At 35.2% G+C, this 15622-nt stretch overlaps 1 protein-coding gene across 1 annotated transcript; it reads left to right on the top strand.

Annotated features, from left to right (window-relative positions):
• Positions 1–1934: 1934 nt before the first annotated feature.
• On the top strand, positions 1935–13656 carry LOC147410318 (Pectin lyase-like superfamily protein). Its single transcript, XM_086433826.1, has 5 exons — positions 1935–2710; positions 10667–10787; positions 10979–11227; positions 11474–11627; positions 12990–13656. The coding sequence occupies exons 1-5, from the start codon at positions 2285–2287 to the stop codon at positions 13513–13515; spliced, it is 1476 nt and encodes a 491-aa protein (XP_086289952.1). The 5' UTR covers positions 1935–2284; the 3' UTR covers positions 13516–13656.
• Positions 13657–15622: the final 1966 nt, after the last annotated feature.

Here is a 15622-nt window from a genome sequence, read left to right as displayed (position 1 = left end):
AATATTCTAAACAAAGGTTTGTCTTATATGGTTAAAAAGTTTTCGGAATGGACTGATTTTTTGTGAGGATGATCTTCTTACCATAAATATCTTCATCACAAAAAATCAGATCATTCCGAAACTTTTAACCCATATAGGACAAAACACTTTGTCTACTGAACCCGAGCCTATATATATTATTTTGTTTTATGTTATACATAAAATGCTGATTTTTGGAATGTTTAGTTTTTATTTCATTTTAATGTCCTGTTTTTTTAGGTGAAAAATTAGATGCAGTCCTTGATTGAGACATTCCTCCATAAAGAAATTTTAAACCTTGGTATAACCATGGGACCAATATAGCATTGGAATACAATAAAATGTTAAAAACTAAATGAATCTTTTCTATGACCCAACCCCACCGATTAATGACATGTTCTAATGTGATGCAATTACAACAATAGTACTTCTTGCCAATGATGAGAGATGAAATAGTCGAATAAGTTTAATGGTCTCAAAGTAAGAGAAAGTAATTCAACAAAATTACATTCATCTTATATGATAAGAAATGAAAGATTTGAATGGATTCATATGGGAGAAATGAAAGAGGGATTGGGAATTTACTATAACAGATTCAGAGAAAAATGGAGGAAGAGAAAGAGGTAGATTTTAAAAACGAATAATGATTTTCTGACGCCCCCCTCTAATGTAAGCCCCCATCACAAAACCATAGATCACTTGCATCGAGATACGTAGAAATCATAAATCTTTCTCTTGTATGGCCCAAGGTAAATGATCTACGATTATGTGATGGGGACATAGGGGGCGTATGTAAAACAAGGGTGTAAGATTATCATGACTCTTTGAAAAAAAAAAAAAAAAACTAAATGAGAAAGTGAGAGAATGATAATTTTCCCATCTCATTAAAAACAAAAACAAAAAAATGAAAAAAAGATACAAAGAGTATTTTATTATATTAAACTGTAAGTAAGGTCATTTTAGCTAAATATAGTATACATTAACGTGAGATGTAAGGTAAGATACATGATCACTTTTATAATTTTAAAAATTGGTTAATTTGAATTTCAATAAGAAATACCCATCCTTAATTATTGCTTTCAATGTACCAATCTTAGGAGCTCGGGCAGGCTAATTTTAAGGTTTGAGGCCCAGTCTAGCCAAGCCCATTGAGAGCTGCTATTGGCACTCCAACTTTCACTTATTACACCCCAATTAAAAATAAAAAAAATAAGTGCATGAATGAAAATAAGTAAAAGTTGGGGTGCCAATAAAAGCTCTCTCATTTTTATTTTTATTTGGATTTAGGATTTTATATGCGCCTAATCATAATTGTAAACAACTATTGAAATTATTTGAGCGAATGTTATAATGTATTGTAATGTTAAGATTATTGTTTTTTTTTGCATCTTTATAATGATCAAAGAGTGTCTTTTAATATTTAATTGGGGTGTGATAAATAATTTAAGAAATTGGAGTGTAATAAGTGAAAGTTGGGATGCTAATAACAGCTCTCAAATTTTAATTAAGTTAATAGAGCTACTATTGCCACACCAACTTTTACTAATGCCACACAAGTATTTATATCACAGTTGGTGTGGTAAACGTTAGTATGGCAATAGTAAATTATAAAGACAATTAAATTATAAAGACAATTATACCCTTTTAAAATATTTTGCATAAAAAAATATGTAAGGAATTTTACTTTTTGGTACAAATATAATAAGTTTTGATTTGTAATTACATATTTGTCCTGATTCCCATCCCAAATTCCCAATTGAGTAGCAATGAACCTCGAATTGGTCTAGTCAGACTGTTAAAATACACCATTTTTAGGGGGAGAAGAATCAAACATATCTGTAATTTACGAAAACATTGAGGGTATACTCGTAACACTATCCATCTCTCTCTCCCTTAGTTTGTTCAACTTAAACCAACTCTGCGTTTCAGTTGAAGTAAAACACTTCAAACTTCAAACCCATGTTTGGGATTAAAAATCTTCCCTTCGAAAACACTCTAGATTGGGACGCAACTCCTTACCTTTTAATAAACCCTAACAATGACTGAATCCCTGACATCTGAAACCCTATTTTCTTCTCCAATTATCAAAGCTTCTCTCCACTGTTCACATCTCGTCTTCTTCGTCAATCCCGCTTCGATTCCCTCATCGAGATCTTTCGATTTCTGTAAAAATCTTGCGTTAATTTGAAAAAAAATCCAGTTTTTTAATCTCTTTGTTTTCTAGTTCGATCGATTTTTAGTAGTTTCTGACTTTCTGAATCTGATCATGGTGGAAACCTTTACATTTGGGCGATTTTATCACCACAGACTTGAATTCAAGCGATGGATTCCTGCTTTTTTATCGTCTCACAGAGTATTATTTACTGTTTTATGGATCGTTGGATTCGCTTCGTTGTTCGTATGGCAGAGCAACCTCGTTGATGGGTTTTGGAAATTTAAGGCAACACCATCGAAACCCTTTCCAATGCTGAGACCAATTTCATTCAATTTGATGGATTTTGGTGGTAAAGGTGATGGAAGAACACTCAACACTAAGGCCTTTGAGAAAGCGATTGTTGCGATATCAAAGTTGAGGATGAAAGGGGGTGGGCAGCTTAATGTGCCCGATGGGTATTGGTTAACGGCTCCATTTAATCTTACGAGCCACATGACCCTGTTTCTCGATGAAGATGCTGTTATACTTGCAATTCAGGTGAAATAAATTTGTTGGTTTATTTATTTATTTTGTTTTTTGGAGATATAGGTGATAATTATTAAGTAGTGGCATTACTTTTCCATTTGCAGTGATTATGTTTCATTATTTTGTTAGTTCTATTTAAAATTTACTGTTTTTCTTGTAAGACTGCTAATGGAATCTAAAGATCTTTCCTTTTAACCAGAAAGAGTGTAGAATTAATGACTTTCAAATGGGTTTTCAGTTTTGGTTCAATTGGGTTGAGGATCAAAATATTTCAGAAGTTCTCTAATTTGATGAGAATTATCAAAGTTGGTTCTATTAGATGTATTAATTGGATTTGCAGTTTAAAAGCATTAGTGATGTTAGATATTGAAGCAAAGATTTAGCATCAATGATATCTAAAAGGGATTTAAGTGGACACTAGTGGATTGGTTGGACTAACTATGATTGAAAGTTGAGGAATTTTGCGGTTGTACGCTACTTGTGAAGTTACAATTTTACTCATGAAATCAAAGTGGTTGCATCCTCTGATTGTTTAATGGCGTTGGTTAGAGATTATGATGGTTCAAGGAAACTAGATGAAGAGATCTGTTACATATCTTCTTTTTGTCGGTTTGTGATCTGTTTTAGGTCAAAAAGAAGAGTACATAAGTGATCTGTTATTATGCATGGGAAGACAAGTAAGCCAAGATGATATGTGGGTTTTAGAAACCTTGAATATTCTATAGATGATGTAGCTTCTATGATACCCGATGTGAATGGAGTTACTTGGAAGTACTGATACCAGCATCTTTATTATCCTTCGATCTTTAATTAGAAATTAGGTTTACACTTTGAAACTGGATTTGATTGAATAATGTTAATGGATCAATTTACTACTAGCTTTCGATTATTTTGGTGTTAGTTGCTTGTACTGGATAGCATGCTATGAGGGCTTTCATTATGTTTTACAAGGGTAAGGTACTGGTGTTTTGAATAGGGTTGCTGGAGTCTTGATATATGTTCTGATTTCCAAATGCGTTGTGAGTATTTTCAGGGTTAGCCATGTGTTTAAGCTCCATTGTTATTTGAAAGCATAGTGGCTATATTGAGTATGGTAAAGCTTTTAGAGAATTTATACATTTTGAGGTTTTGGGCTTTAAAGGTCTTCAAGGACCAACTGAATGGACTGAGATGGGGGAATTTTGATTTTCAGCCTCAGCCATCTGAGGACCTAAAGATCCATCTAAAGTGACCTTTTTTTTTCATTATTAAAATTTGGTTGGCTTCCATAAATAAAATTTTATCAGTTGATCATATCGTATCTCTCAGTATTATTTGCATAAATTTATGTTCCTTATGCAAAGAGGAATGCGATATAATCTCTTTTTCAAAGATGGCAATCCTCAGTTTTTTTCAGGAAAAAAAAAAGGGATTTTGTTTAGTATTAACCTCTTTGTGGAAGAGGTGGAACTATTGTGTCTTTGAGGGAGGAGTATTCTGTTTCTAAAGTCATCAGTAGCATCTTAGGTCTTATTTTCTTTTGGCCAAATTATTTAGGGTATGTTTGATTGCATGGAAAGTGACTTTCCATGGAAAAATAGTGGTGGAAAATAGGTAGGGTTGGAAAATCAAATTCTATTGTTTGATTATACTTGGATAAAATCATGGAAAAATTAAATGGGGAAAAAAAAGAAAGGAGGAGGAGGAGAAAAAAAATGAGAGGAAGGTAAGAGGAAAAAGAAGATGAGGAGGAAGAGGGAGGGAGAAGGATGTGGTGGTGGTGGTGGCGGTGACGACGGTGGCGGTGGAGGTAAGTGAGGAAGAAGATGATGAGAAAGATGAGGGGAAAGCGTGGTGGTGGTGGTGATGGCAGAGGAGATGAGAGAGAGAGAGAGAGAGAGTGGTCGGAGATGGTGATGACAGTAACGGCAACGACGATGGTGACGACGACGAGGTTATTATGATGGTGGTGGTGGTAGGGAAGAAGAAGATATGAGTGAAATAATTGAGAATGGAAAATTTGGATGGATTTCACTTTCCCACCCATATGGGTGGGAAAGTGAAATCCATGTTTTTGTGGACTTTTTGGTTGAGGTGGAAAATGAATTTCCATTTCCATGTGCAATCAAACACTTGAAAATGTCATTTTCTATGGAAATTGATTTTCCACCCTATTTTCCATGTGCAATCAAACATACCCTTAGTGAATTCAAAGGTATCTTTTTTGAGGATTTCACGTTAGGTGGGAGCTTGTGTGTAACGAAAGCATGCAACTCTTTGGTGCTCTCCTATTTGGTTGTGTGTTTTTAGTTTCTTTTCTCTTGCATCAGGTAGGTCTTCTAAACTAAGGTTTCTTTTTCGAGAATTTCACATTTAGGTGGCAGCTTGTGTGTAAGGAAAGCATGCAAGATTTTGATGCTCTCCTACTAGATTTTGTGTTTTTTTAAGTTTCTTTTCTCTTGTATTATGTAAGTCTTCTGAACCTCCTTAGTTTATGTTCTTTTGTTTTTAATGAATACTTTACTTATCAAAAAAAGAAAATAAAAAGAGAGGAATGAACAAAAAAAAATCAGAAGAAATAGAAGAATATGAAGTAGAATCCCTCGAAATTTATAGAAGGTCTATTACATCAATAAAACATTACAAAACTCTAAAGTTTTATTGATTGATTATGCATGAAGTAATTACGATGGGGACATCAAATCTTAAAGAGTAGATTTTAGTTTTTATTTAGATTTCTGTTTTGGGGTTTTAATTTTATGTTTTATTAGCCTATGGTCTTAGTATAAAATTTAAGAGCAGTTTAGTAACTTTACTTTGTCTTTTATTTAAGTTTATTAGGATTTGAAAATTAGGAGAGAGAAAGTTACGAAAATTAGGTTTATTTATTTTATATTTTAGTTTGATCAAGATTCTTGATTTATTTTCTTTATATAGATTGTATTAGGGTTTATTTACAGAGAGAATTGATGGGATAAACAAGAAGTTTCTATTTTCTTTTGAATGTTGGTGCATTCAATGGTTGATGGTATGAAAATCATTGAGGTGATTCCAAGATAAATATCATTTTTTTTCTTCTTTTCTTTAATCTTCTTCTTATCCTCTATCTTCTTTTGTTTATTTGTGAGAGAGTAAGAAACCTCTAATCCTTTTAAGAACTTAACTCATAAATTTTGTTTTCTTGATTTTTTTCAAGAATTTTGAATTCTTGATTTCTTGAAGTCTTGGATTCTTGAAATCCCTTTATTGATTCTTGTAACCTACAAATGCCATTTTATTTTACCCTTAATCCTTCCCCACTTTCTTTAACCCTTACTTCATTAATCTCTTTTCCAAATCTTTAAACCTTAATCCTTTCTTTACCGTACAAACCTTTAACCATTTTCATTGGGATTGTAGTCATACTTGTACAAAATCATAATTAAATTACCCTATCCTACCCAAATCCTTACCCAATCCCCAACTAGATTTCCCTAAAACCTCCATCATTTTCTTATCTACCCTCATTGTCCTGCATCAAATTATCTATTAGAAGATATGGTTCTAGATAGGATGAAGTAGCATAACATGATTCAAGAAGTGGGGATAAGACTTTGTTGATTGATTATGCATGAAGTAACCACATGGAGGGAGAGGAACATTCTTTTACTAATGATAATAAAACATTTTCTACTTTTAAAGAAAAAGTATCAAAACCTTTCCAGGATTGAACTTGGTCTAGCCTAGATGAGGTTTATAAAAGAGTGCTTTCATTGAACAATTGCCTTGTCTGTCTTGTCATGAAACACTTAGATTCCTTCTTGAACTGTACATGAGTTGCATGTTTCAAAATATCTTGTGATAATCAAGTACGTTCCGTCACTCTTAGGAACATACATCCCTCAAAAAAGACATCGAATAATGTTCATGAGATGGCGGTTCTTACGTTCCGTCACCCCGTTCTGCTCAAGAGTATAAGGACAAGTCAACTGATGAAGCATACCATTCTCATGAATATGAAAGCGAATCCCATCAGATATATATTCCTTTTCATTATCAGACCTAAGAGATTTAACAGTAATATTGTACTGAGCTTGAATCATTTTAAGAAAATTTAAAAGATAGGGAGCACCTCAAAGTGAGAATGCATCAAATAAACCTAAGTGCAACGAGAATAGTCATCAATAAATGTAACATAATATCTATAATCATTAAAAGCAGTAATGGGGGGAAGGCTCTCAAACATCAAAATGAACTAAATCAAACACTGCATTAAATATATGTATACGAGGAATATAAGAAGTATGTGTATGTTTAGAAAATTCACACATAGAACACTAAATTTTATGGTCATTACAAGTAATTTTTAAAGCAGAAAACAAATAACATAAGTGTTGAAAATTGGCATGACTTAAGCAAGCATGCCATAAGTCTAGAGTTTGAGATGAAAATGTGTGATTCCCAGAGGAAGGAAGCACAGAAGCCGGAGCAACAGTAGGTTGAGATCCAAACAAGTATAACACATCCCTCTCATACCCCTTGTCAAAAATCCTCATAGAAGTCTGATCCTGAAAAATACATTGAATAGGAAAAAAGTAGCTGAGCAATTTATAGATTTAGTAATACTACTCACAGACAAAATATTAAGAGATAGATGAGGAACATGAAGCACAAAATCTAGTGAAATCTCAGAGGATAAGGGGATGATAGCCTTACTGTGGATAAGTGTAAGGGATCTATCAGCAAGGCAAACCTCCATATGAGCAAAAGGAAAAATAGAATAAGTAAAATGACTAGACTCACTGATCATGTGATTAGAGGCACCAAAATCAATAACTCATGTCAGAGGAGCAAAGCCAGACATAATGACATAGAAAACAGAGGATGTACCTGGAAGCGTAGTAACAAAGGCCACAGTCGAAAAGGGGTGAGTGGGAGCATGAAGCTGATTCCGGACAATAGTGGCAATCAGAGTCTGTAATTGTTGCAAGTCCATTGTGCCAAGTAAAAGAGGATCAGTTAGAGGAATAGATGATCTCCACTGTAATGGCATGAGGAGCAGTCTGTCCCAAAGACAAAGAGGAGGAAGATTGTGGTATCAGATGAGGATAGAGCTGAAAGCAGCAGGCCTTCTCTTGGCCAGTCTTCCCATAATGATTGCAAGTAAGGCCACTTCCTTTACCACTACCACGGCCACGATTCCCTGATCCAAGGGTACGAGAGTCGGAGAAACTTGAGTTGGTAGCTAAGGTCATCTGATCTATAGCTGGAGCAAAAATAATGCCAGGGACCTAAGTCTGAGGAGGAGCAATATGGCGATGGTACTCATCACTGTCAATGGTGGCAAATATCTCAAATAAAGAAGGTAAGGAGTGGTGTTAAGGAGTTTTATCCGAAGTGCCTTAAACTCTGGATGTTAACCTATAAGAAATTGGTAGTTCTGATGTTGAGCAATCCTCTTAACCACATAACCGGTTGCATTTGAAGACAACTTAGCCATAGATTTATAATGAGAAAGTTCCTCCCAACGTGACTGAAAGAATCCAAAGTAATCAGCGACACTCTAAGTCTCTTGGATAGCCAGGGCAATGTCTCGATAAAGTTCATAAATCCTCGAGTTATTCCTAGTATGTGCGTATGTCTGAGTAAGTGCTGACCATAAAGATAGAATTGTCTCGTGATACATGAACATGGTATAAATGCGTTGATACATGGAGTTAAATAGCCACCCAAGGATAATGCAACTGCTGATTTCCCATGATTCAAATTTAGGATTAGTAAATGGTGGTTTAGTAATAGTCCCAGAGAGCCATCCAGATTTCCCTCTACTACCTAGATAGAGTCACACAGATCGGGATCATTACTGAAAGTTTCGACCATCAAGAAGAGCAGTGGTGATACGTTGGGCTGAATAGTTAAACCCAAGAGCTGTAGCGGAAGTCGTAATTCCTTGTTTCGAAGACATTGCTTTGCTTTGAAGGGAGATCTAAAGAAAGAAGTTGGAGGGTCAAAAAAGAAAAACTTTACGGGCACCCTAGGTGCAATAGCAAGCCTCCCAGTGCTGTGAAGATGTTGCCACAGGTCTTCCAACACTTAAAAGAACTAGAGCAGGCTGAAAAAATTGACTAATAAGGAGTGTCGCAGGGTTGTTGATCCTTCCAACAACACTCCAAGTGCTGCCGCAAGACAGCGGACTGCTAGAAGTTGGTGTTGCAGGGTTGTAAAGCTCCCAACGACACTCCCAGTGCTGCCGCTTCTAGTGGGGATTGTAAGTCTCCCCAACAACATTCCTAATGCTTTCGCAAGGTAGGATGGAAGGAAAAGGGCTGTCGCAGGGCTGTTGAACCTCTCAGTAGTACTCCCAGTGCTGTCGCACACCTCAAAAACAACAAAAATAGAACAACAACTGTTGTGGCAGGGCTGTCGCAAGGTAGGATTGAAGGAGAGTGGCTATCGTAGGGCTGTGGATCCTCTCAACAGCACTCCCAGTGTTGCCGCACACCCCAAAAACAGCAAAACAGAACAACAACTGCTTTTATTATCCAAAAAAAAGAAAAATTTAAGTCGAAGGAACAAACCCTAACATAGGGTATAAGCACAACGCAAAAAAGTTAATGCAACATGTGATAAAAGAAAAGAAGATTAAAAGACCCCCAAAGGGGAGAAGATTGAGTAAGGCTGCTCTAGGTTAGGTTTAGTGAATAAAGAGAAGAAGAAGGAGAGGAGAGGAGAGGAGAGGAGAGGAGAGGGGGGGGGGGGGTGAATTTCTTGGCTCTGATACCAAGAAGAATTTGAAAAGAATCAAGTCAAGTCTCATTCTGAGATCTTGGCAGGAATTTATGTTAATAATAAAAAGAGTAAAAAGACATAATTGCCCTTACATCAAAATAAATAAAAAAGCTATTACTAGAAAACAACTAGAATTAAAATTACAACTAGACAACTAGATTATTTCCAATATTATCAACTTAGCTAAGTTGGTACTTTTTACCAATGTTTTCAGAAGCTAAAACGTGAGGCAAGGCGCTCAGTTGGAAAACGCCTCGAGGCGTATGCCTCTAGGCATAAAGCGTAAGCCTCACATGCATGATGTTTTTAAAAAACAATATGATATAAAATCTCAAGCTTAGGATAGCTATTGCATATTTATATATTTCAAATCCACTCAATCAAATTTCAATTTTTAATCCATAATAATATAAAATATTATTACTTTATATTTTAGCTAAATAGAAATATTTGTATTAGAATAGTTGAAAGTCTTTATAATAACTAATTAATTGATATTCATCATAAAAATACAATTAAATATTATTTTTGTCACAAACTTCATTTGTATAATACTAAATACTACAAAAATTATTTGTAAAACACCTTAACTCAACGATTTTCTTTACATATTACTATTTTGTATTCGATTTCATTTCTAAGTGTTCAAATTTGTGTACTAGAAGTAACATAGAAATAGTAGTAAAAAAAAAAGAAGAGAAACTTACAATGTCTTACTTAGATAATAAAAAATAAGTAAACTAACAAGAAAATAATAAGAAGAATGAGGAAGAACTCTGTTTTTTTTATTAAAAAAAATTAAAATAATGTGAGGCGTATGCCTCACATTGAGGTGTATGCCTTTTAGGTGTATCATGGTTTGAGGCATAAGCCTTAGCTGCTTTAAGGTTTCAACCTTATGCCTTAGGGCGTTTTTAATGAACCTCATCTTGAGGCACGCCTCAAGGCGTAAGCCTCACATGCCTCTAAAAGCACTGCTTTTTACCAATAGTTATTGAATCCACAACCTATGATTACACGAAACCTCATGTCTAACACTATTTGATGTTTCTCTTGTATGTCAACAAGAATCATTTGATGCATCTCACGTGTTCTCAAAACAGTGATACTAAAAATAGGTGGAAATCCCGACATATTATGATGCCCAAAACTCCATACACATCTTAATTGTAAAAAAAATTTCTTACTCTGAAATATTTCTAAAAGCATGCCTTGTAACAGGATGAGAAGTACTGGCCACTGATGCCACCATTGCCGTCGTATGGATATGGAAGAGAGCATCCTGGTCCTCGATATGGAAGTCTGATCCATGGTCAGCATCTCAAGGACGTTGTTATTACAGGTTAGATGCATTTCTTCTACTTTCTTCACTAATCAAGTGTAGTTCTAAAACAGATAGATTTCCTTTGAGAGCGAAAACCTTGGCTAGGGATGCGAACTAAATAAGTTACACCTTGTCTCTTAGTTGTCAAACATGAATTTCGGATACACTAATATATGTAATAACTTTGATTCATCTTCACTGATCTGCAGGACACAATGGTACCATTAACGGACAAGGTCAATCATGGTGGGAGAAGCATCGCCAGAAGCGTCTCAACTATACTAGGGGTCCACTTGTGCAGATATTATGGTCAAGTGACATCCAAATCTCTAACATAACTCTACGTGATTCTCCTTTCTGGAATATCCATCCTTATGACTGCAAGAACATAAGCATCACGAATGTCACCATCTTGGCTCCCATATCTGGTGCTCCAAACACTGATGGAATAGATCCTGGTATGCAGGCTTTCATCGATTGCTCTTCTCAAATCATCTCTTTTGCTCTGCTTAATCAATGGTTCTCTACATTATGAACCTTTTGGTTCATCATCAATGACGAAACCTTATTTTGTTTCCTAGATTTGCATGTACTTATAGCAAATCATGGCAATCACCCTTTTAGAACCTCTAGGGCATATAAGAATTTTTTTCTTGTTTTTATGTTTTTAGAAACTTTGGAATAAGATTAGTCTTCCTATGCAGATTCATGCGAGAACATGGTTATAGAGGACTGTTACATAAGTGTCGGGGATGACGGAATCGCAATAAAGAGTGGTTGGGATCAGTATGGAATTGCTTATGGCCAGCCGTCTACTAATATTCTCATTCGAAACCTTGTCGTTCAATCTATGGTGAGGTGAGCAGCGTTCTACACAACAAGAGCACTCCTTTTTCTAGGGATTTGCCACATCGGACACCATATTTTCATGTGTTAGACACATGCCAACACTTTTACAAAAGAAAACTTCAATTTATTCAAATACTATAGTCACACATGCACTCATGCATGCCACCTACCACCTAACTGGAGTAGTGCTCTGGCACTCAAAACACAATTTCATAATTTGAATACACATCCACCCAAGGTTTGTGTTCCCACTGTTTTGAAGATACACATATTTTTTTCTGGGAGAATATGAAGATCAATGTCACCAAAAACTCTACTTTTTCAATGTTTGAAACTTTTCCTTATCTTTAACAATGAGAAGAGGGAGAAACCAAGGTGAGACTCAAAAGGATATTAAGATTTGGAAAACCAAGATTAAAATCCTCTAAAACAGTAGTCAAGTTATGGCACATAGTGAATCGGCAACTGAGTTTTTCAAATCTCCATTACTGAAACAACAGTACCCAACAACGGTTCCTTTCTGTCTCCCTCCATCAATCTTTGTCTTTCCTTTCAATATTTGTTTTACTCATAAAAGTTTTTTGGGCTTTCTGGAAGCTTATTTTTTAGTCTATATTTCCTCTCCAGCCACAACCTCTTCAAGAATGGTATCTATATTAGAGACATTTGTCCAGTACTTTTATACCTCATCCCTCTGTATTTCCTTTAACATTACAACTTTGCTTATAATCAGCTACAACCATAGAAAGTCATAGCTGGTTCTGTAGCACATTTAGAGGATAAGGAACATGAATATAAAAATAATAAATCAATTTAAAAGGGCATTATCATCCCTCAAGTTTAGGAGGGGTTGTGGGACCCCATGCAAATGCGGCAGGCACTCTTTCAGGCTGAGAAGCAATTCTTCCCTCCACTTGAGGGACATTCTGAGCTAAGCTTTTTCAGATGGCAGTCGACATTTCATATGGACGTATAGTTTTTTATGTGATTGTACCTCTCCCCTCTCTTCTCTCTCCTCTTCATAGTGTCAGATTGGCCTTCTGCACTATTTGGTCTGTATCTTTCTTCTTCTATCAATAAAATTCTTATATGTAGAGGGAGGGAGGGAATAAAATTGTATTGTTAGTGCTTGTGCTGTGTCTGACCTTTCATGTCATTATCCATATGCAAGTGCCCATCGAAGAGTGAGGATAATATTTTGGGATCTACAGTTGGAAAATCTATCATCTCGAGGTGACTTATATGTGTTTCATCCATGGTACTCATCAGTGTACAATGTCTGACACAGCTTGTATGCAACCCAATAGATTGTAGATTGGCACACCTTAAGATATAATATCTGAATCCTTATTTGTTAAAACTTTGCAACAGTGCGGGCATATCTATAGGCAGTGAGATGTCTGGTGGAGTCTCAAATGTCACGGTGGAGAATGTTCTTGTGTGGAACTCAAGACGGGCAATGCGGATCAAGACTAGTCCTGGTAGAGGGGGTTACGTTCGACATATCACATATCGGAATCTGACCTTCGACAATGTCAGGGTAGGGATCGTCATCAAGACCGACTACAATGAACATGCTGACGAGGGTTACGACCCCAAGGCCTTCCCAATCCTTGGAAACATAAGCTTCATAGGAATCCATGGTCAGGGAGTCCGTGTACCAGCCCGGCTCCATGGAAGTGAAGATATCCCCTTAAGGAACATCACATTCCAAGATATGTCAGTTGGGATAACATACAAGAAAAAACATATATTCCAGTGTGCCTTTGTTCAAGGTCGTGTTATCGGGACCATCTTTCCTGCCCCATGTGAGAATCTTGATCTATACAATGAGCAGGGACAGTTGGTCAAGCGTTCAATCTCTCAAAACATTACTGATATAGACTATGATTTTTGAGATGGGTTGCAAAGATTAGTCTCCAGCTGTTCGATGGCTTCATTTGTGGGGCATTTCAAGTAAGGTTCTTTACACGTATTCTATGAAGAAATACCTGCTATGTCCATCATCAGTAGATGTCGTTCAAGTTCGTAGATGGACTGCCATATGGCTTTATTTCATTCATTCAAGTCATTAAAGGATTTTGATAGAGGAACATTGTATCATATCTGTGGTACTTGGTAAGGGCCTAAGCTAGAATCATGTTAAATGTGTTTTTTTATCTCACTGTTTATATATAAAAAGTTTGGCTTAATTTTAGAAACTCTTGCAAGTTGCAGATACATTGCATTTGAATTGCAAGTTGCAGGAAGATGCATTGCATTTGAATTGCCTTCCAATTAACTTTTGGTCGAAAAATCTTCATTTGTGTGATCATTCCAATATCGTTTGAAAAATAGAAATGAAGGAATGTAGAGTGAACTTTGTTGTTGTCCACCATACGAGGACCTCTTCATTAGGTTTAAACCATTAGATGGGATTTCAACTTGCACAAAAGCATTCTTCTTTCTTTATGTCCAACAGTCCAAGTTATTTCAATTGGATTCCTCTTATTTCATTTCATATGGAGTTATTTTTGGATTCTTTAGAATATGTGTTTCTAATTATTCTATTTTATAATATAATAATTCATCCATCTCAACCACCTGTATTTATTAATGCTTATCTTGTGTATATGTGTACACATCATTTTTGACCATTTTAATTTTGCATCAACACTTTAACGCTTAAAAACCAAAGACCAAGAATCGTATAGCAGACCCACTATTTGTTTATGTTTATGTTTATTTTTTTGTATTTTGTATTTTTCAATTTTATTGTACAATAAAGTCAAAGTAATAAGAGTTTTTATAGACATCTTTAAATATTATAATTAGGGTCAGTATTTGTTCATGAAAAAGTGTTTTGTCATATATGGGCTAAAAGTTTCAGAATGATCAGATTTAGTGTGAATGATTTCTATAGTCTATTCTGAATTTCTAACCTTAGTTTACAAGTTGAAGAATCGTTGATCATCATTTTTTACCGTTAGTTTGTAAATCACTTTTCATGGGGTGAGGAGTTTCTAAATGGGCTGATTTTTTTGTGATGATGATCTCTATGGTCCGAAACGTTTTAGTCATGTAAAACAAAATTTTATGTATCGAACGTTGTCCCCTTATATTTAAATCTTTTTTAAATAGATATAGAAATCTCTCTCTCTTTCTCTTCTCATGTAAGGGCTGTTCTAAAATTTACATGACTTTCCCATTCTCTCCCTATAGTACTTTGTTGGTACACACAGTTCACATCACATAGTCACAAAATCTGTTTCGTTAAAAAATTGCAGAGCATGGATTGTCCATCTTCAAAGCCTTCACCGGATTCAAAGATTTCTATTTTTATGAAAAAAATATATTCCAAATTTGATCTACACAATGATCCATACAAGGCTGAGTTGTCTGATTTTATTTTCAAGATTTCAATCTCTACTAAATAAAAATCACTACAGGGTACTATAGGGAAAACACATTATAGAGGATGCAGTCTCCTTTCTTTAATGTTTCTCTGTTAAATTTCTATTCACTCTCTTTTCTCTTATTTTAACTCCATTAAACCTATATAACTTCATATTAATTTCATCGAATCAAATTGTAACACCAATCGATAATGTTGGATTGATGAGAAATAATAAATTAGGAAGATTTTATTATTTTGTTGCTCTATTGATCATTTTTCTATGTGATACCGTAATGGGTCAACGCGACGTTATTATTGTCATTTTCATTTTAATAACGAGGACTTATCCTACGAAACTGACTAATGATGATCGATGATTTTATTATTAAGTCAAATTGTGCTTAAATTGAAAGACCATGACTATATATGGGTCCCATACATTGAATGGGTCTTGTCCCCCCTTATGCATGTTTCTGGGTTGAGTGCCTCGGTCAGCTTTCTCACATGGCAAAACCACATTTTTTTTTCCTTGATAGTTATAATTATGAGAATTATTTGATGTAGACAAGGTAGGACTTGGTCTATTTGATTGAACGGTCCCGATTGATAGAATAACCTATCAATTAAT

The sequence above is a fragment of the Akebia trifoliata genome, chromosome 1 (assembly GCF_017979445.1).
Source record: "Akebia trifoliata isolate Shusen 1 chromosome 1, ASM1797944v1, whole genome shotgun sequence".
Classification (NCBI taxonomy): domain Eukaryota; kingdom Viridiplantae; phylum Streptophyta; class Magnoliopsida; order Ranunculales; family Lardizabalaceae; genus Akebia; species Akebia trifoliata.
Note: the sequence above shows the minus strand (reverse complement) of the source record. Positions and strands in the feature narration are given on the sequence as shown.

What these genes read in the sequence shown, in the direction of transcription:
- LOC147410318 (XM_086433826.1), top strand. Translation starts at nt 2,285, where the DNA reads ATGGTGGAAACCTTTACATTTGGGCGATTTTATCACCACAGACTTGAA. An exon ending in CTGTTATACTTGCAATTCAG is followed by an intron (nt 2,711 to 10,666) that starts GTGAAATAAATT and finishes GCCTTGTAACAG; the next exon opens with GATGAGAAGTACTGGCCACT. An exon ending in CACTGATGGAATAGATCCTG is followed by an intron (nt 11,228 to 11,473) that starts GTATGCAGGCTT and finishes CTTCCTATGCAG; the next exon opens with ATTCATGCGAGAACATGGTT.